Source organism: Gavialis gangeticus, unplaced genomic scaffold (genome assembly GCF_001723915.1).
Source record: "Gavialis gangeticus isolate Ggan-Ray unplaced genomic scaffold, GavGan_comp1, whole genome shotgun sequence".
NCBI lineage: Eukaryota > Metazoa > Chordata > Crocodylia > Gavialidae > Gavialis > Gavialis gangeticus.
Window position 1 is genome coordinate 61,626,596 of NW_017729025.1, and position 20,215 is coordinate 61,646,810.

The 20,215-nt window shown below is 43.0% G+C and overlaps 1 protein-coding gene across 1 annotated transcript in view; it reads left to right on the forward strand.

Moving 5' to 3' along the window:
• Nucleotides 1-20,215, forward strand: part of BAZ1A (bromodomain adjacent to zinc finger domain 1A) — a 120,193-nt gene that overhangs the window by 15,242 nt on the left and 84,736 nt on the right. Inside the window, 1 exon segment of the mRNA XM_019519920.1 lies at nt 1,757-2,035. Coding sequence (XP_019375465.1) covers nt 1,757-2,035 — 279 coding nt within the window.

Genomic DNA, 20,215 nt, shown 5'->3' on the forward strand with positions numbered 1-20,215 from the left:
AGTAGAAAGCAAATAGTCAGTCAAGCATGGAACACAAGGAAGGAAGCAGAAAATGGAGCAATAGATTGGGCAGAGAAAGAGGATTGGAGTGGTACTTGGGGAGGGTGCAGGGCTAATTTGTGGCACTTCTGCCAAAAAGGTTGACAGCTACTGGAGTAGATGATTTCCAGAGGTCCCTTGCAGCCCTACTTTTCTGTGATTCTGTGAAGAACAACAATGGTAATTTTAATATTTATTGGAATATGGGAGGGAAGGAAAATCAATATGTGCCAAATAGAAAAAAGTAAGGAAAAGAATCAGCAGAAAAAAATTGTTTTAGTGCTCTGTAAGTTTAGTATAAACAGTGCAGGAATAAAAACTATTTAAAAGTGCTTGACATGAGTTTTTAACCTTCCCTTCATCCTTTGTGAGCCAGAACACTCAAAACCACTAGTGTTTTGATTACTGAAGAGCAAATTGAAACATTAATTGAAACTATTTTAAGAAAAAATTGCAAGATTAATTTGTACAATATTGGGTGCTCAAGCATTTATGTATAGGGATGGGATAGGGGTGTGGGGGATGTAGGAAATAAATTACTGTATTTACCCAAATTCAAGATGACTCCCCCACTCAATAATGAGATTCTGTACATGGAAAACCAATACATTTGTTATAATTTTTCATGTATAGAATCTAATTATTGGAGGGTCATCTTCAATTCATCCCCCCCCCACAATGGGGCAAGCAGTGGGGGGCTGAAAACAGGGGAATGAAGCAGCATGCCACCTGTCTCCTGCACCATTTGCCTGTCTGGCATCTGTCCCCCACCCATAGTTCTTGTGCTTCTGGCACTCGCCTCCTATGTGCCCCTCCTCTCCCCGCTGCTGCTTACCCTGAGTTGTGGCTCCGCTTCAGCCTGGGACATGGAGCACATACTAGCTCTGGCCCCTGCCTGACCAGGCACAAGTGGTTTTAGCAGTGGCAGCTCTGGGATTGGGTTGGAGCTGAGGTTGGGACTGAGGCCAGAGCTGCCATCACTGTTACTGGGCTGGGTGGGGGCCAAAGCAAATGTGTGCTTTGTGCCATAGGTCGGAATGGGCCAGAGTTACAGCTGCAACACTGGGAAAGTGGCAGGGAGGTGCGGGGGAGGGTGAGTGAGGTGGTGAGGGGCAGGTAACATGGGAGGGGGTGGAGGCTTCCATGGCTTTTGGGTCAGTGGGCGGGGGGGTCAGGGCCAGTGCCACAGCAGCCACCTGTCTGTTCTCTCCCCCTGCCTCCCCACACCATATATTCAATTCTAAGACAAGGGACTTTTCCAACAGGGGACAAAAACTTCATCTTGGATTCAAGTAAATATGGTAACTCAAAGGGACATGTTCATGATATTTATTTGCAGAGTCTTGGAGTTTGATGCTGCCACTTAAAATAATCTGAGTTTTACTGTAGACTGTACTGAGAACAGGTTTTGGTCCTTGCATGGTAGATTTATAGGTACTGAATGGAGGGGTTAACAGAAGTGAAAAATGATCATTAAGTACTCCATCATGATGGGAGATCCAGTAATAACATTCTCTAGACCTATTGTGATGGCTGTTACTAAACCCTGGTGGATCCTACTGTCTATAACGTGAATAGCAGCAGGCTTATGTTTTACACTGTGGATTTGTAAAGCGTGTTTTTCACTTAGCAGAGATATGTAATGCCATATAATAGAGAAGAAAACTCTAGCCAGCATTTACAGTTTGTTCACTTTCTTCCTTTCTCTTATTTACAGTGACTTCTTTGAACGCACCATTTTGTGTAACAGCCTTGTGTGGAGTTGTGCTGTCACGGGTAAACCGGGACTCACGTATCAGGAAGCACTAGAATCAGAAAAGAAAGCAAGGCATAATCTCCAGAGTTTTCCAGAGGCACTTATAGTTCCAGTTTTATACTTGGCCACCCTTACCCATCGCTCACGACTTCATGAAATCTGTGATGAAATCTTTACTTACGTCAAGGATCGATATTTTGTTGGTGAAACAGTGGAAGTAATTAGGAATAATGGCGCAAGGTAAATACCGTTTAAACATAATCTTCTTGAAATGTGTGTATATAGTATGCATTTTTTTTAAACTGAGGGTACAAATTATTGCACACAAGATCAAGTATAGTGCCTTTGGGTACCTATTCTGTTACTGCTACTTATTGTCTTGGATTCTGAGCTCAGTTTCTCATACTTTGGTCTACTAAGTGCTGTAATGGTTGTGGATACAGGAGAACAGTACACATTGTCCATCAGCTCTTTCCAGAGAAGTCTGTTTGATTTAGAAGATGGCACATCCTACCTCTGTCAAAAAGCTACTGCAATGCAAAGAGCAAGATGGGGTCTGGGAGGCTGAACAACTCTTCAGAGTCCAAGAGAAGGTGTTAAGTCACTCGGAGCCAACTGAATGGAATGCAGGGAAACTTTTGCAAGATATTAAGCTATTGAGTGTGAAAGTGATGATACAGACATTGTAGGCAAGCTGTATTGGTATATGTTAAACATAATAGAAAGATTTGGAGTGAGATGTAGATGTCAGCCAGGGAAGTTATGAACAAATGCTAAGGATTCTCTCTTGGGGCTTGTAAATCATCAGCTGTTAGTTTTATAACTCCAAAAGTAACAGAACTTGAGAAAACTGAAAGAAGCAATTTAAACTGGATTTTTTTTTTTTTAAGTTTTAAAAAGGGTAAGAAATTTCTAGCTCAAGAATATGGTCTTGATACAGTAACGCAGGGGTTGGCAACTGTATGTGTTGGGGCTGGGGAGGCAGCAGCTGTTTGCAGCCTCCAGGCTGCAGCCAGCCTCAGCTCTGGGTAGCTTCTGCCAGCTGGGAGCCCGGGCTGCTCCCAGCAGGCAGCTGGGACACTGCAAGCCCTGCTGGGAGCAGCCCAGGATCCAGCAGCTACCCAGAGCTGGGGCCAGCTGCAGCTGGGAGACTACAAACAGCTGCTGCCTCCCCACCCCCAGCCCCAGTGGGTGCAGTGCTGGCACCTGCTGCCTTCCCGGAGCCTGGGGCCAGGAGACAGCCGGGGCTGGAGGGCAGCAGCTGTTTGTAGCTTCCCGGCTGCAGCCAGCCCCAGCTCTGGGTAGCTGCTGATAGCCATGGAGCCTGGGCTGTTCCCATGGAAGCCCTGCTGCAAGCAGCCCGGGCTCTGTGGCTGTCAGCAGCTACCCAGAACTTGGGTCAGCTGCAAACATCTGCCCTGGCCCCAGCCCTGGCCTCAGCTGTCCCCTAGCCCCAGACCTGGCCCCGGGCTCCGGGGAGTCAGCACATACTGGTAGTGCTCTCCGCTGTGCTGCCCTCGCTGCTTCTGCAAAGCAACATTGGAACCTGGTGCAGCAGGGCACAGCAGGAGGCACAAAAAGCTGCCTGCTCCCAGCTCCCCGCTGCCCTGCCACACTTCCCCTGCAGGTGGGGGCAGCAGCAGGGAGCACAACCCAGTGCTGCTGTCCACGCTGCTCCCATGCACACAGGGGAAGTGTGGCAGGGCAGTGGGGAGCTGGGAGCAGGCAGCTTTCTGGTATGTGCTGCCTCCCCAGAGCCTGGGGCCGGGTCTGGGGTGAGAGACAGCTGGGGCCAGGGCAGAGAGGCGGCAGATATTTGCAGCTGGCCGAGGTTCTGGGTAGTTGCTGACGGCCACGGAGCCCAGGCTGGGGGGCAGGGGCTTTGGCCGGGAGGCAAGGGCAAGGGCTTTGGGTGGGGGGCAAGGGGCCCAAGTAGGGCATCCTGCCATGTACTCCCTGCCCTCATTTTGTTTTTCTGGCATGCGGGCACTCCAGCACCTTCCACAGTAGGCACTGTGGGGGTTTTCAGCACTCCAGCCAAAAAAAAGTTGCCTACCTCTGCAGTAAGGCATGCTTAGAAAGTGAAGAATTTTAAGAGAAATTTGTAACACCTAGTATTTTGGGATTCTATTTTTATATGATTTTAATGCTGATTTTGTTCAAACATACTAGCTTGTAAATTGCAGATATTACTGCGTTTTGGTACTGTCTTAAACTAAATTTCTGATGAGGGAAACTTTTGGTAAAGGGAATGAATGGTGAGGCTGTGTGTTGAGGGTATGGAGAAACCTTAAACTCTAGAGAAATTATTCTCACAAATGATCAGTAACTTGTTTATTCAAATATCACGGTTTAATTTAAATTAACTGGTCTGATTCTTCGCTTATACTGTTTCTCTGAAGGGATCAGAAAATTTTCTCAATCTAAAGATTAAAGCACTTGTGTAAATCTTTGCAAAATTGTCTTTTCCTGTCAGCTTTAGGCTTCCTCAGGCTACGAAGTGGCCATGTGGTATAAATAGTGGATGCTCAATCCATAAGGTAACTTATGCATGTTAGAGGACTAGAGAGCAGGGGCTCATAATCGGAAGCTTTACCTCATTTGTAGTCCATGGGAAAAAGGTGTGAAATACCTACAACTATGGAGTCTCTGTCTGCAAAGTTGAGGTGGGGGAGCTTCTGGAAAGTGGAAAGGCAGGAAACTGTCTCAAGACTACTGTTTCCCTTAAAAGGCACCTACACAAGAGTTGGGTTTTTTGGGGGGTTTTTCTTTTTACTTCCTTATGGTTCCATTTAATGGATTAGAGCACATTAGCCCTCATATTAAATTACTTTGGCTCAACAAATCAATTTAATTTTCCAGAAACATTTATACTATAAATTGTAGGTGAGAACGATTTAACAAAGCAGTTTTAGTTCAGGAATGTTTTTTTTTCAGTTGGTATATGAAAATGTCTCATTTTGTCTTAACCTTAAGGTGCTGGCATTTTCCAGACACCCAGCCAAAAGAATGCTTTAGAACAGTGGTGCTCAATCTTCTGGCCTCGCAGACAAGATGACTGACATGGCGCTGGTCCACAGTTCAGATTGGGCCTTGCAACTCTGGGGCTGGGTGCCGCCTCTCTGTAGCCCTGTGTGCTGGGCTTCTATGCCACCCCTGCCTGGCTCTGCATGATGGGCTTTGGGTCCCCACACTGCCTCTGCTCAGCCCGGTGCACTGCCCTTTGTGCCTTATCCAGCAAGCTACTCTGTCCAGGCTACAGCTCTCCCTATGTGTTTGGAAATTTAGCAGCATCCATACCACCAAATTTTCAGACTGGTGGAGAGCCCAGCAGGCCGGATGACCTACCACCACAAACTAGATCTGGCCTGCAGGCCACAGGTTGAGTACTCCAGCTTTAGAAGAATATATATGAGTTTCAGAAGACTAACTTTCTACTTTATTTTTTTTCTTTTTTTGTAAATCACTGACTAAAATATTTGTTTATCTTTCTTAAATTTTCAAATTTTACATGAAAAACAGGTGCATAGTTAGTTAATATAGACATAGAAAGGGGGAGCTTTCTTGTTCTTTCACCTAATGAAATTCAGAATCCTTTTCACATTTTGTTTGGAGGATAGTAAACCAACGTTAACTTTGCTTTTGTCAAATATTTGTCCCGTTCACTTAGAGAATGAAATGAATAATAGAGCTATTGTTCTGTTAAAAATGATAATGCAATTTTAATCTCAGAATAATTGGATCTGCCTTGGAAAATACTACATTTTTAAATTATTAAAGTTCTGATAAAATAATTTTAGTCCACCAAGGTGAAGGTGGTTTTTTTTATCCAAAGGTGCCTGACTAAATTTGAGTTTAACTTAAGTCTGATCACATTTTAGTTTTGTTTTTCAATTCACACAATTGTTGTTAATAAAATAGGGTTTTTGGAACTTTAACCTTATGGGGCACAGAGCCAGTTTTACAGGCATTTCATGGTGGCCCCATCCCTTGCTGTTGATTGACAGACAGGCCCTGGCAGCCCTCTTCCCTCTCCACCAATTGGCTGAGAAGCAAAAACCACATAATTAAATATCAAATTCCACAGGATTATGAAATTCCATGGAAATAATTGTATATATTAGTATATTATACATCTAAATATTAAATTTAATTTGTAATTAAAACTAAATTTAAATATATCATTAATATAAACTTATACATGGTGGGCATGTCTACACAAGACATTTACTGTGCAGTTGACCTAATTAACTGCAGTCCAGTGGAGGGCAATAAAAATGGTTAGGGGGTGGGGCACATGGCGTAATGAGGAGAGGCTGAGGGAACTGGGCTTATTTTTAAGGAACTCCGTGATCTTAAACATAAAAAGGAAGCTTGGACAGATGACTAGGGAGGAGTATAAGAATATTGATGAAATTGGTAAGGCCAAGGCACAATTGGAGTTGCAGCCAGCAAGGGATGTGAAGGGTTTTTACAAATGTTAGCAACAAAAGGAAGGTCAGGGAGTGTGCGAGACCCGTACTGAATGGGAGAGGCAACCTAGTGACAGACGATGTAGAAAAGGCCGAAGTACTCAATGCCTTTTTTTTTGGTCTTCACAGGCAGGATCTACTCCCAGACTATTGCATTGGGCAGCACAGTTTAGGGAGAAGGTGAGCAACCATCAGTGGTTAAAGAACAGGTTGGGGATTATTTAGAGGAGCTGGACGTGTACAAGTCCATTTTGCCCTATGGGATGTATCCAAGAGTGTTGAAGGAGTTGCCTGATGTGCTTGCAGGGCAGCTGGCCATTATCTTTGAAAACTCGTGGAGATTGGAGGAGGTCCTGGATGATAGGAAAAGGACAAATATAGTTCCCATCTTTAAGAAAGGGAAGCAGGAGGATCCAGGGAACTACAGACCGGTCAGCCTTATCTCAGTTGCTGGAAAAATCATGGAGTAGGTCCTCAAGGAATCCATTTCTAAGCACTTGGAGGAGAAGAAAGTGATTAGAAACAGTCAGCATGGATATGCTAAGGGCAAGTCATGCCTGACCAACCTGATTGCCTTCTGTGATGAGATGACTGGTTCTGTGGATGCAGGGAAAGCAGTGGACATGATATATCTTGATTTTAGCAAGGCTTTTGATACAGTCTCCCACAGTATTCTTGCAAGCAAGTTAAGGAAGCATGGGTTGACTGTAACGCAGATAGAAAGCTGGCTGGATCATTGGGCTCACAGATTCACAGAAGTTCAGGGCTGGAAGGGACTTGGACTTTGTGAGATCACCGGGTCCTGCCCCCCTGCTCTGGGCAGGAGAGACTGCTGGGGTCAAATAACCCCAGCAAGGTGTGCGTCCAGTCTCCTGTTGAAGATCTCCAGGGTAGGTGCGTGCACCACTTCTGCTGGGAGTCTATTCCAGAGTCTGGTCACATGAATAGTGACATTTTTCCTTATATCCAGTCTGAAACCTTCTTCTAGGGGTTTATGACTGTTTCTCTTGGTTTTTCCCTTGGGTACTTTGGTGAATAGTTGTTCACCTAGCCCCTGATGCTCTCCCCTGTTATATTTGTAAGCTGCCACCAAATGCCCCTGAAGTTTCTTTTCTGCGCTGAACAGTCCCATATCAATCAGCCTTTCCTCCGATGGTTTGCTCTTCAGGCCTCCTTATCATATGAGTGGCTCTTCTCTGGGCTCTCTCAAGCTTCTCCACATCCTTCTTGAAGTGTGGTGCCAAAAAATGGATGCAGTACTCCGACTGCAGCCTCACCAATGCCGAGTAGAGCAGGAAAATAACTTCTTTAGTTTTGCTTCAGATGCATCAGTTTGATCTGTTAACTGTAGCATCACACCAGTGGCTCATTAATTTTATGGTCAATTATGACCACCCCCCGCGTCCTTTTCAGACATGGTGCTAGCTAGTGTAGCACCACTGAGGATGTAAGTTTGTTCCAGATTTTTCCTCCCCAGATAGAGCACTTTACACTTCTCAGTGTTGAGCAACATCTGGTTCTGTTCTGCCTATCTAACTAATCTGTCTAGGCTCAATGGGCTCAATGTCTAGTTGGCAGCTGGTAGTGGAGTGCCCCACGGGTCAGTCCTGGGGCTGGTTTTGTTCAATATCTTTACCAATGACCTGGAAGATGGCATAGAGTGCGCCCTCAGCAAGGTCGCAGATGACACCAAGGTGGGGAGAGTAGTAGGTAGGCTGGAGGGTAGGTCTAGGATTCAGAGTGACCTAGACAAATTAGAGGATTGGGCCAAAAGAAAATTCATGTAGTTCAATAAGGACAAGTGCAAAGTCCTGCAGTTAAGGTGGAAGAATTCCATGCACTGCTACGGATTTGGGACTGACTCGCTAAACAGTAGCTCTGCAGAAAAGGGCTAGGGATTACAGTGTACAATAAGCTGAATGAGAGTCAACTTTGTGCCCTTGTTGCCAAGAAGCCTAACAGCATACTGGGCTGCATTAGGAGGAGTGTTGCCATCAGATCAAGGGAAGTAATTATTCACCTCTATTCTGCACTGGTGAGGCTATATCTTGAGTATTGCTTCCAGTTTTGCCCTTCCCCCCCACTACAGAAAGGATATGGATAAATTGGGGATAATCCAGTGGGGGGCAACAAAAATGGTTAGAGGGCTGGGGCAAAGGACTTCTGAACAAAGACTGAAGGGGGATTTGATAGCAGACTTCAACTACCTGAAGGGTGATTCCAAAGAGGATGGAGCTAGACTGTTCTCAAGGGTGACAGAACAAGGGGTAATAGTCTCAAGTTGCAGCAAGGGAAGTTTAGGTTGGATATTAGGAAAAACTCTCTCACTAGGAGGGTGGTGAAGCACTGGAATGGGTAGGTAGTGGAACCTCCATCCTGGGAGGTTTTTAAGGCATGCCTCAGTCCTGGCTGGAATGATCTAGTTGGGGATGGTCCTGCTTTGAGCAGGAGGTTGGACTAGATGATCTCCTGAGGACCATGCCAACCCTAATTTTCTGTCATTCTATGATTCTAACTGTGCAGTAAATCTCAGGGGTGCACATGCAGACACCATTAGGGCTTATAAAACTAATACACTCCGTAGCAGGGTAGTACTTATAAAATACAAGTAATACCCTGCTGTGGAGTTTTGGGGGGTTTTTTTGTGTGAAGCAGTGCGTGTGTAGACGCTACCCCATCTGGCTGGGGCACACGGTGCTTCAGTGCGGGGCTAACTGGCTGGCAGCCCCTGCACTGAAGCATGTTTGTGCCTCAGCCAGCCCTTCTGCAGCATGTGGAGTCCAGGTGGAGCAGCCACTCCAGCAATATCTTCTAGATTTAACGTGTTAAAACAGCATGCCCAGGAGCAAAAAAACTCCAGAGCAATAAGCAATAAACACTGGAGTTTATTCGTGCACATCAGTCGCATGTGTAGATGTGTCCAGTATGACTTGTAACTTATATCATAATTTATTATTAGTGTTCTACAAAAAGTTTAGAAATACTAAATAATATTAACCTTGATTGAAACCATGTTAGTTGTTAGCATACAGTGTCCACTAGCAGTTGCAACTGACATCCTATGTCTCTGCAGTATGAACACTTGTCCATACACTGAGATTGCTCGTTCTGCATCCACTGAATTGGTTGGAATAGGTAGGCAGTGTTTTCCCAGTTGTAGAGATGTGGAAACCAAATCGTAAACAGGATCCCAAAATCCAGTTGTAGTCAAAAGCATCTGGCATTCTTTGACAAAGTTCATGTAAGCAGCATGCTGGTTGTCATGCACATTTGTTGCCATCCAGGTTTTGATTTAAGTAGCTGAGGGTCAGAACTCAGAAAGGGCACATGATTTGGGTAAGAAATGCAAACAGTACTAAAAAAGAGGCAGGTGGTTGTTCAGACCTAGGTGGTAGTGACTGATCGTACTTGTAGTACTGATTGCATCTATTGCTTGGAACAGTTCTCATCTCCACTGGTTTTCACTTTTGACAGTTTGGAAATTGTGTGATACCATGTCTTCAACCCAATTTATCAAATCCATCCGCTTGTGTGTTTGGTGGATCAGAGCCTACCAACTTTTTCAAACCACATTAGAAACTCCATGAGCTGGATTGCGTTTTCAGCCACCAACTTAACTTGATTTTCAGTGTCATCTAGTTATAAGAAATCATGTAGTTTAAGCATACACTGTATTCTGGGTGCGACTTTCAAGCTTGTCATGCACAAATTGCTGGTAGTACTTAATATTCTTTGCATGGTAACAAACTGTTGAAGCATAAATTCCACCTTGTAAGCACTGGTTTTGGTGGAAGTGACACAGTTGCATTTAGATCCCCATTTTGATTGGTGATGAACTCCCTGTATTGAAGCTTACAGCCTGAACAGTGTTTGAATGGTTTTTTAAAGAGGAAACCAGTCTATCCACATCAGGAAAACCTGTGCGCCAGATATTTCTTACTAAAGAAAGAATATGTGCATTGCTGCTAACATAAATTGCATTGGGCATCATTCCATGGAGCACAACAGAGAAAGCTTTGCACATCTACATTGCATTATCAGCCAGACATGTTGAGATCTTCTTAAATTCTAAGCTGTAGTTTACAATAGCCCTCACTACAGTTTGTGCTACAGTTGAAAAAATGTACAGACATGAGTTGAACTGGCTCTGTTTGAAAATCAGGCAAATCACAGTCTTTCCAGCTTCCAGGTACAAATAATATGTGGATAACATAGTCATTCCTGAACATCTGTTACTTCATCTGCTAAAATCAACATTAATTCATATTTTGCCAGTGCAGAATTTGTAGGCTGAACATGCAGAGCAGTTATTCCTGGTAGATAATTCTGGTGAAGCTTGTTCGCACAATGGAAACTGCCAGCATTTGGCATGTGCTTGTTCAAGTAGTCCCTTCATTTCAGATTACCAGTTTTCTCAGAGGGATGTTGGCAGCCATAAATGCCTGCACTAGCTCGAATGTAGCCACTCTTCTTTGGTAAACTGCATTCAGCGGTTCTTTTAAACATCAAAGACATTTATCGCTTGTTTCTTGTTCTGAACTTCAGCCTCTGTAGAAGCCTTTCGCTTTATTTGCCATTTGGATTCTAAAGGCCAACCAGTGCTGTTTTTCCTCTACACATCTAGTCACATTGCAGTGTGAACAAAACATTTTACCACCATCTGATGCAAAGTTCCTATAGGTAACTGTGTTACGTGATCCTGAGCTGAAACGTATTTTGCTTTTTTGGGGTGTTTTTTCATAGCGGTCAAATCTCCAAATTGAATCAGGAGACCTAATTCGATTTGGAGAGATTAATGGAAGCCTCCGAATTGATTTGGAGAGAGTGTCACAAGATGGGGTCCCCAGGGATGGCCATGATGCCCTTAGGGCTCTGTGACCATGCCAGTCTTGCTCAACGGGCACCCTTTTCCTCACCTACCACATCTTGTTGGTAATTACAATAAATAGGGAGGCTGCCCTCGAGTTTGTGTTTCGGCACGGTCCAGATGGACCCCACTGAACCCTTTGGGTTCTTGGACCCCTTTTGGGTCCTGCTCAAAATGGTTGCCTCATGGAACACCCTCAGCCTTATGGGCTAGATTCGTGGCTCCAAAGCCACCCCTTTACCATGCCCCAAGCCTTGCAGATGGCGTTCACACATTGTCTCTCTGAGGTCCTAGCCTAGCTAGGCCTTTGGTCACCTCTGGGCTCTCTGCAGCCCTGTCTCTGCGCCCACATTGGTGCTGGGCTCTCCGCAGCCCTTTTGTCACCATGCCCCCTGGCGCTGGGGTCTGCTCACCCCTTTTGTCACCGTGCCTCGTGGTGCTGGTGTTCTCACACTGTAATGGGCCCCCATTGAGACCTCCTCTTTCCCCAATAGCCTCAGCCCAATCCACCAGTTTAATAAGCAGCAACCAAAATACGAGCCCCTGGGCTATAACATAATACAAGTAGGTCAGGGTGTGCTCTGTCCCTTTTAAAAGAGTCAAACTTTCTCCCCCCCACCCCCAGCACTAAGTGCCTTGTAGGCCAAGTACCTGGTAAGCTCCTGGAGCCCTGTTAGCCCTATATGCAGCATCTCAGGCAGTCACAGTGTGTCTGGGTAATTCTTCCCTAGAGGCTTCTTTCCCTGGCTGCTGCCAGAGAACTAACTCCTGCTGGTCTCGGCTCTGGGGTTTATATGTGCCCAAGGCCCTGCCTTCTTCCGGTCAGCTGACCAGGTGCAGGTGCAGACTAATTCCCTTGTTAGCCTGCTGCCATAGCAACCTGCACCTGTGGGGTTTCTGTCTGGGTCTTAGGGCCCTCTCTCTAGGCAGTTTCTGCTCTTAAAGCAGTAGATACCTTAGTGCCCTGCGACAGAGGAATTTGACAATTTGGCCATAGACACAGCTTTATATGTTTTTTCTACGTAACTCGAGGTACTAGGCGTGGCTCGTGGACACTGAGATGGTGGGGCAGATGGAGCATCCCACGGGAGCGTGGGGATGGGGGTTCCCCAATGCGCTTGGCGGCAGACCCAGAAGTGGACACGAAATACTTTTGTTACCTTGTCTGGTACCTCGAGGTACGTAGAAAAAAACCATATAAAGCTGTGTCTATGGCTGAATCACTGATTCTCCGAATCAGAATTGAATCTTTAGATTCAGATTTGGCCTAATCAAATTGGGACAGTCATGCAAATCAGCAAATTGAATCACTGTTTTCCAAACTGGGCCAATTCTGAATCAAATACTTCCCGCTTTGCACTCCCGTAGTAACTAGGCTCCTGGCGGCCCTAGGTGAACTTTTAGTATTGGGCCCCCTTTTGCCAGAAATAATGATAATAATAATTTTTAAATTACCATTTTTCGGCCCCCCTTTCTATCTGGGTCCCAGGAGGCTGCCTGGTTCGCCCAAGCCTGTGTCTGGCCTTGATTCCACAGGAAATTATGGCCAATTCCATTTTTTTGTGGCAAGTGGGGAGATTGCTGTTTTTTACAGTTTCTGCAAAAATTGTGAAGCTGTGATTTAAGTAGGTCCCTAGCTATGTACTGTGGTGATTTGGTCATGCAATACTATTTTACAGCCATTGATTCTAAATTGGACTTTTGGCCTCTGTTTTCAAAGTGTTATTTTTGTATGCTTAATCCCCCGTACATGATTTTTATAAATAAAACTAATTAAAAAGAGGTTTGTTTGATCCTCATTTACAATTTTAAAAACATAACCTCAAGTCTAAACTCTTCCTGAAAATGTTTATTTGGGTGAAGTAGAAATTTACCATATTTTCTCAGCTGTAACAACGTTGTTTTGATTTTTTTTTTTTTTTTTAATTGAAAAGAAACATGGTTATGGTCATCCCATAATCAAATTGCATTTTTTTTCCTCAAGGAAAGTAACAAAATTTATCTGTGATCACGTAAATGCTTGTTGTCCCATTGAATGCAATGAAGCTACTTGTGCAAAAGTCATTTGTATGAATAAGCATTTTGAGGATTGTCACTTTATAAGATCCAGGCGTTACTTAACTTGAGTTTTATGGAAAATGTACTATATGATGAGGTAGTTAAAGATTTATACCATAATGTATATACAAGAGGATGCATTAATGTTGTTTAAGCAGTTTTAATTCTGACATTTTATAACTTTAAGTGTTATTGCCTTTGTAACCTTATTCAAGTAGTTTGTTTCAATGTAACTTTCTAGGTTATTGAAAAACATTATCATGGTTGGGGTTTTAGGTACATAGTACAGACTTCTACTTAAGCTGTCCACCTATGCAAGTTGGGAGAAAATATTTGCTGGACAGCAGAAGAATTGTTTTGTTACTCTTGAGTCAGGTTACTTCCTCCTCCTTTTCCAGTGCTTATATAATAACAGAGGAAATGTTGAGAGTGTAGATTTGTCTCCCTGATTTTTAGTTCTTGTCTAGGACCACAACAGTTCCCAACAGCCAGCTAGAGAAATTACAAAGAACTTTCTGCAGTCTGACTGAGGAGGCTCTTTTCTAATTCTCAGCAAGGCAACTAAGGGTGCAGGGATAAAACAAGCCCAGGGCAAACAGAATTTTCAGAGAGTACCTCAGTGTGAAAGGGGATGGCACTATAATTTCCTTTAACAATAAGGTAAAAAGAATTACATTTCAACTTGGAAAATGTTACTAGACTTTTGCACTATTCACATTGGAGGCATTGGTTCTACTGATTTGATAGTGAGTTATTAGATTGCCGATTTGTTCTTTCTAGCAGAGAAAGTTATCGTGTAGCTCGTGATCCAATTCAGGCTCCAATAACTCAAGCTAAATCACAGTCAGTTAAATATCAACAGTATATTTTGGATCCAAACTTTTCCTCTACTGAATTTAACACAAGAATACTTACTGCCTTGAAGTGGAGAGAAACAGGATTTTTAGTCCAGTGTACTGTGTTAGACTAGTTGATTTTAATTTTTATTTGGCCTGCTAATGTTTCAAGAAACAAATCACTTCTACTATAAGTTCCATATTTTCAGCAACTAACTTGGGCTCTGATTTTTGGTAAACTTGTTAGATTTTTATTCAAGATAAGTATTGATACTTCTGTGCAGTGCTAAAAGTTTTTGATTACTGTGAGGGGTCTTACTACTAACCTTTTCTCTTTATGTGAAAAGGTAAGTAGATCACTCTTCTAATTGAGTGTCAGAAGAAAATACAAAAATCTAGAACATCTTCCACAGGAATGAGGGACAATTCCAGTGTTCTGGCCAGCGCTTGTTTTAATGGGAGAGGTTGCTAACATTTTAGTTCAAATTTTCTATCTTTAATATTAAGTATTATTTTTCCTTCATTTTAGAAAAAAACAAACAAAATAATGAAATTACTTTAAAATATAATTGGAGATCTCAAGCAGAATTGTGGAGAGCATTGACAGCTGTATATACTTTGTATAGTATAGTGACCATTTTTTCCATGTAGCGTCTTTAAGTCATATCTTCTAGAAATTTTAATCCAAAAAATGTTGTTTTTTTTTCAGAGGCCAATTTTGGAGAAAATATGCTATTTTGTTCATGTTGTAACAACATTCTTAACACTTAATTGAGAAACTCTAGCATCTCCTTGCTTAAAATCTGTTAAGTGGGGTGAGTTTGTGTGTAGCACCCTACCCACCAATAGTCATGGTTGCTGTTTGTCATCCTTCTGAAATTTTGCCCAAAGCTGGCAGATGTATAGGTGCCAAAAATATAGTTTATATATGCTCAGTAGAGGCTAGTTAGGGAGTGGCATCTTGGTAAAGGGAAAGACTTTTGTCAGTTATCAAGGGAAATAAGTTTTACATTATATTTGACTACTAGATGACACCATAGCAAAAAGAGTCATTGCTTGCTGACCATAGAAAATAAATACCCATCAAAATAAAGCTTAAGACAGCTTTTAAAAGCACTATATTGACTTATTAATGGCTGTGGTGGATGAAGGCTTCTGCTAGAAAGGCTGTGTGTTGCCATATCTAAACAGACCATGGATGCATTAGCCCACTATCTTGTCTCTGCCTCTTGTCAATAGCCAGATGTTTCAGGTATAAGGAACTGTATAGTGGATAAATAAGAAGTAACCTGTCTACAAATTAAGCTCCCCCCAAAAAACTGTTGCAGTGGTTGGCTTATGCCTTTAAAGCAGCATTACTCAGTGGAGAGAGCAGTAGATTGGGTTCAGCACTTGGGAGACCCCTGCTCTATATGAGCTTCTGCTGCTAGCTTGCAGGGTGATGGTTGACATGTCACTTCACCTTTCTGTGCCTTAGCTTCCACATCTTTAAAATGGGGTAATACACTTTGACATTTACTGATAAAGTTTTCTGTAATATATAGCCATTACTTATTTGGACAAGCATCTTGTTACAAGAGCTGTACAATCATTCCTATGCCACCTCTATGTTGCAGAGGGATAGAAAGATCATTGTATGGCATAAGAGTATAGGTAACTTTCGAAGCTTATTCAGTGCTTGGTGTTTTGCTTAAATTGACAACAAGGGTGATAGTAGTGGTTTGTGTTATGTGAAGTACATACCTGTCTTTTGGGAACCAAGCTAATTTCATATATGCCACCAAACACGTTAGACAGAAATGTCTTCTAGGGACTACTGAGTTATGACAAACTAAAATAAGTGAGCTGTATAATTTTGCCCTTTTTTCTTTTTCCCCACTGATAAGTAGTTTAACAGAAGTTCCTGCTTTGTTTGTCAAGAGGTTGTGACTTAGATCCCAGTTTGTGTTTCTGTGTAGCCCCTTATCTGGCAATTCCTCCCCATTGCCTGTGCTTTTAGGCTAGGGGCATACATTCAAAAAGCCTGAGCCTGAATTGATTCAATCTTTGTAGGTTAGTCTAACCTGTAAAGCTTGAACTGATTTGGAGGTGGATAGTTTCCCTTTTCATTCCAGAAATGCAGGCACATGCCTGCACTGGCTCAGGCTACCTCCAGGGGGTGCTAGAGCAGCCCTCCCTTCCCTTGACAGTACTGAGCTGAGGGGGCCCAGCAGCATGCTAGGATTAGGGAGGGGTTTCCCCAATCCTGAGCAGCCCAGCAGGGAATGTTTATCACCCCTAACTCAGTATTTATCTGCCCATTAGGAAAACAACAGAGGGACATTGCCAGCTATCTGTTGATTCTGCCTTTGTCCTGTGTGCCACAGCTCAGAGGTGGCCAGCTTGTGGTCTGCTAGCTAATGCTAAGAGGTGTCTCTGAGGGATGGGGGAATACCTGCTTAGCAGAGAGTGGGGAGGGGAAGGGGAACAGAAGCCAGGCAGATGCCTGCAGAGACTGCCAGAGCTGCAGCCAGGGAGCAGAGGGGAGGGCCAGCCCTGCTGTGGACCAGAGAGCCCTGCCCCGCCCAGCCCAGAGAGCATGCTGGGATGCTGGGGGAGTGATTTAATTTAAACCGGCAAGGGGTCTGGGACTGACATTGAATAAACCAGTTTGAGCCAAATCAGTGAAGTCTGATACCGGTTTCAGCCATTTTCAAACTGGTTTATGTGCACTAAACATCTGTTCTGTTACAGGTTTAAATCAGTTTCTGAATTATGAAACTATGAAACCGGTTTATGTGTAATGACTGTCTCTAGCTTTACTGAGTAGGACTCAAAAGAAACAGTAGTGGACAAATGGTTTCATGTTTTGAGGGGAAGGAGAATTCCGTTCTCTTGCCCAGCATTCACGGAACTGTCAGTGCAGAGTAATTGCTTTCAGTTGCCAATCAGTGACATGCTTACCTTTTAAATAGATGGTTTAGTTTATGTTTGCAAACATTAACTTTCTGTATAGTCGAGCACAATGCATACTTTTATAAAATAATATTTGGAATATTAAGTATTTATTCACTTTTGCTAAGGCAGGAGTTCCTTCAACAGTAGAATTTTGCAGAGTCTGTTTAGTAGGTCACAGGTGGTAAAAGGTTACTGTTCTAGCCCCCAGTTCAGTAAGGTACTTGGACTATATGTGTAACTAAGTACATGACTACAGGCAACCCGTGCGTAATGCTATTTCACTTAGTGCTATTTTGCTATAATGCTCATTTAAAATTGATACCTGATTTCACTTGGCGCTCAGCAAGTTTTGTTATAACGCCATCTTGGGTCACCATCTTGGGTCATTTAAAACAATTGTGGTTGCCATCTTGGGTCATCAAATATTTTGGTTTTGCTTAATGCTCAATTTTTCAGGAACCAATTAAGAGCACTAAGCGGGGGTTGCCTGTAATCCCAAAGTACTTCCAATTGAGGCCTTAAATATTGTACCATTTTAATTTTAAAGCTCAGTTGCTTATAGACTACCAAAGTGGATGACCTCAAATGTCTATTCTAAATTGGTTAATAGTTTACAGTTTCCCAAAAAATTTTAAGGTGTTAAAAGAGAATGTGACCCTTGTTTCTGATTTAGCACCTCAGTTTATCTTGTTCATCTTTGTGTAAGTTGAGCTTGGAAATTTTAGCAGGCACCTATTAAGCAGAGGAAGCTATTAAATAGCTAAAGACAGTGAAAGTGGGCTGGCCTCACTCTTCAAATGAGAATGTGTTTTTCCTTTTCCCTCCCTGGGAAGGGAAAAGATGCTAGGAATCTTCCCAGAGTACTGCCCCTAGATCAGTGGTCGTCAACTTTACCAGACGTAAGGCATCTCTTGATAGATCCAAGGTGCCCCTTGGAAAATTCATCTTCTTAGCTTTCACTTGTTTTTTGATGATTGAAGAGTAATAGAGTGATTAGTTTGTTGAACTCAGAAAAACCCCAACAGGTTAGAATGTTTTTGACAGTATGGATTCTAGCTTTATCTTGTGAATCACTCATAAGTGTTTGCGCATCTAAGAGTGCTACTTTTGTGCGACACCCTTAAAAGTATCTCATGACACCGGAGGGTGAGCGTGATAGTGGAGAAAAAAGTAGTATGTGTCTGATAATTTTGATATCTGTTTTCTGCACCCTCTCTGGCTGCAGCATCATTCCTCCTCTTTTCTGTTCTTATTCCTCTGTCATCCCAGAGCCTCTTAGCTACTACTGTATGTATGTAAGTCTGGTTTTTATGTCTTTTTTTCCTCAAGTGAATAGTTCTAGTGTCTGCCTCTACTGTTTGGAGCGTTATCAGTCTTCAGCAGTTTGAAATTGACTTGATTCTTTTCAGTTCACAGCTGCCCAAAGGGTTCTCATGAATGTCATGAAAACTGACAAGGCATTGTTCAGTTTATACTCTGCTGCCTCTTTACAAAACTGTGAGCAACAGTAAAAACATTGGAGCTGTTTGCCACTAGAATCAAAGGCCTGCCTGAGCCTAAATGGTTCATAGTCCTAACGTGGTTAGGGGCACATGGTTAGGTAGCCAGTAGCACACAGAGATATGGCTAGCATCATGTTGAGCTTGCTCTGATTCCTTTGCTGGAAGAACAAGGTACCCATTTTTACTTCTGGGTCAGCCTTCTGCACAATCTAGGATGAAAATCAAAACTGCCGCACTGGATCAATAGCAAGATGTATCAACAGCTTTGCTACTGTGCTTATAGAATCAGGAAGATAGTAGTTATGTTCAGTTCACATTTAGAAGATTATTTATTTTCAGTTGTGAGAGTGCATGGTATATATATACTGTGGGCATGTCTACATGTGAATTTACACCATCTTAAATTTACTGCACAGTAAATTGCTATTCAGCATGATGCAATTATCACATTTACACTCACGTTGGTGTAAGTCACCATATTTACTGCACATGCCCATACTACACTGTAATTTTAGTTATTGCTCACTAAGTGTGAAAGTGTAGATGCGCCCTGTGCATACATTCTTCAGGTGAGAGAGGAGAGATCTGAGCCTGAAAACACACTTGGCTACTCTAAACTTTCAACTTGTCACTTTCTGTCCCTCGTCTGAGAACGATGGAGTCAGTTTCTTTGCTAAAATCTTTTGCAAAAAGACCAAAGATGTGCCAAGTCACCTGAACCTCGGCACTAAATTCTTCTGGTCCTGAATTCAGTCTCTGTGAGTCAAGTGTCTGGAGTATGGTTCTGCCCAGAGCTGTCTTGTGCCTAAAGCTCCATCACAAATAACCTCTAGCACTATGGTCCGTCTTTAAGCAGTCACTGGCACCAGAGGCTGTTTCAGTACAAGTAAAGTCAACCATACTCATCACCATAACTGAAATGCTAGATATTAGAACTCTGTTAGACCCTACTTGAATAGGAGGAAGGAATCCCCAAATCAAGGACTTTAAGGGAAATAAGAAAAGGAGACTTTGTTTACTACCCATACCACTACCACATGTTTGCTTTGTCCTACGTGAACAAAGATTGCTATATATTCTTTGTTTGGAGAATCTCCCTCAAGACTGGTGGCTCTGCCTTTACTGCTTGTCTCAAACATATTGTTGTGCAGCCTAAAATATGTTAAAGAAATGGGGGACCTCTTCAGAACCAACCAGACAAGTTCCTCCAATCCACTCAAGAGAGTCTAATTTCTCCTCAGTGCCAAAAAGCATAATCTACCTGGAAGGACCTTTTGGAAGTTTGCCTGCAGCTTCTGATGTCACCCTCCTTCAGGAATTGAAAGTTCTGATCAACATGGCTAGATCCGGCACTGTACCACCTTGGGCATGGGTGATTTTTGTCATAGGTAAGCTTCATGGCACCAGAGACATTTCCTTCAGTGCCGAGGACTTTTCTGTCACCCTGCTGCCTTCAGAGACTACTACATTTTAACTGGTGCCCACACAGCACTACTGAAATTGGCACTTACTACAGATAGAAGAATTGCAGATATCTGATGAATAGGAAAAATCTCCATCGAAGGAAACAGATAATTAATTGTCCATTGATAAGTGTAGAGACAGTATGGCTCCTGAAGATCTAATCATGCTCCATAGGTCTGCACTTGATGAACAGAAACAGTTTAAGAGCTTACTGGGAAGAAGTAGCTTCTACAACTCAGATGGCATTCTTGCACCAAAAAAAAAAAAAAAAAAAAAAAAAAAAC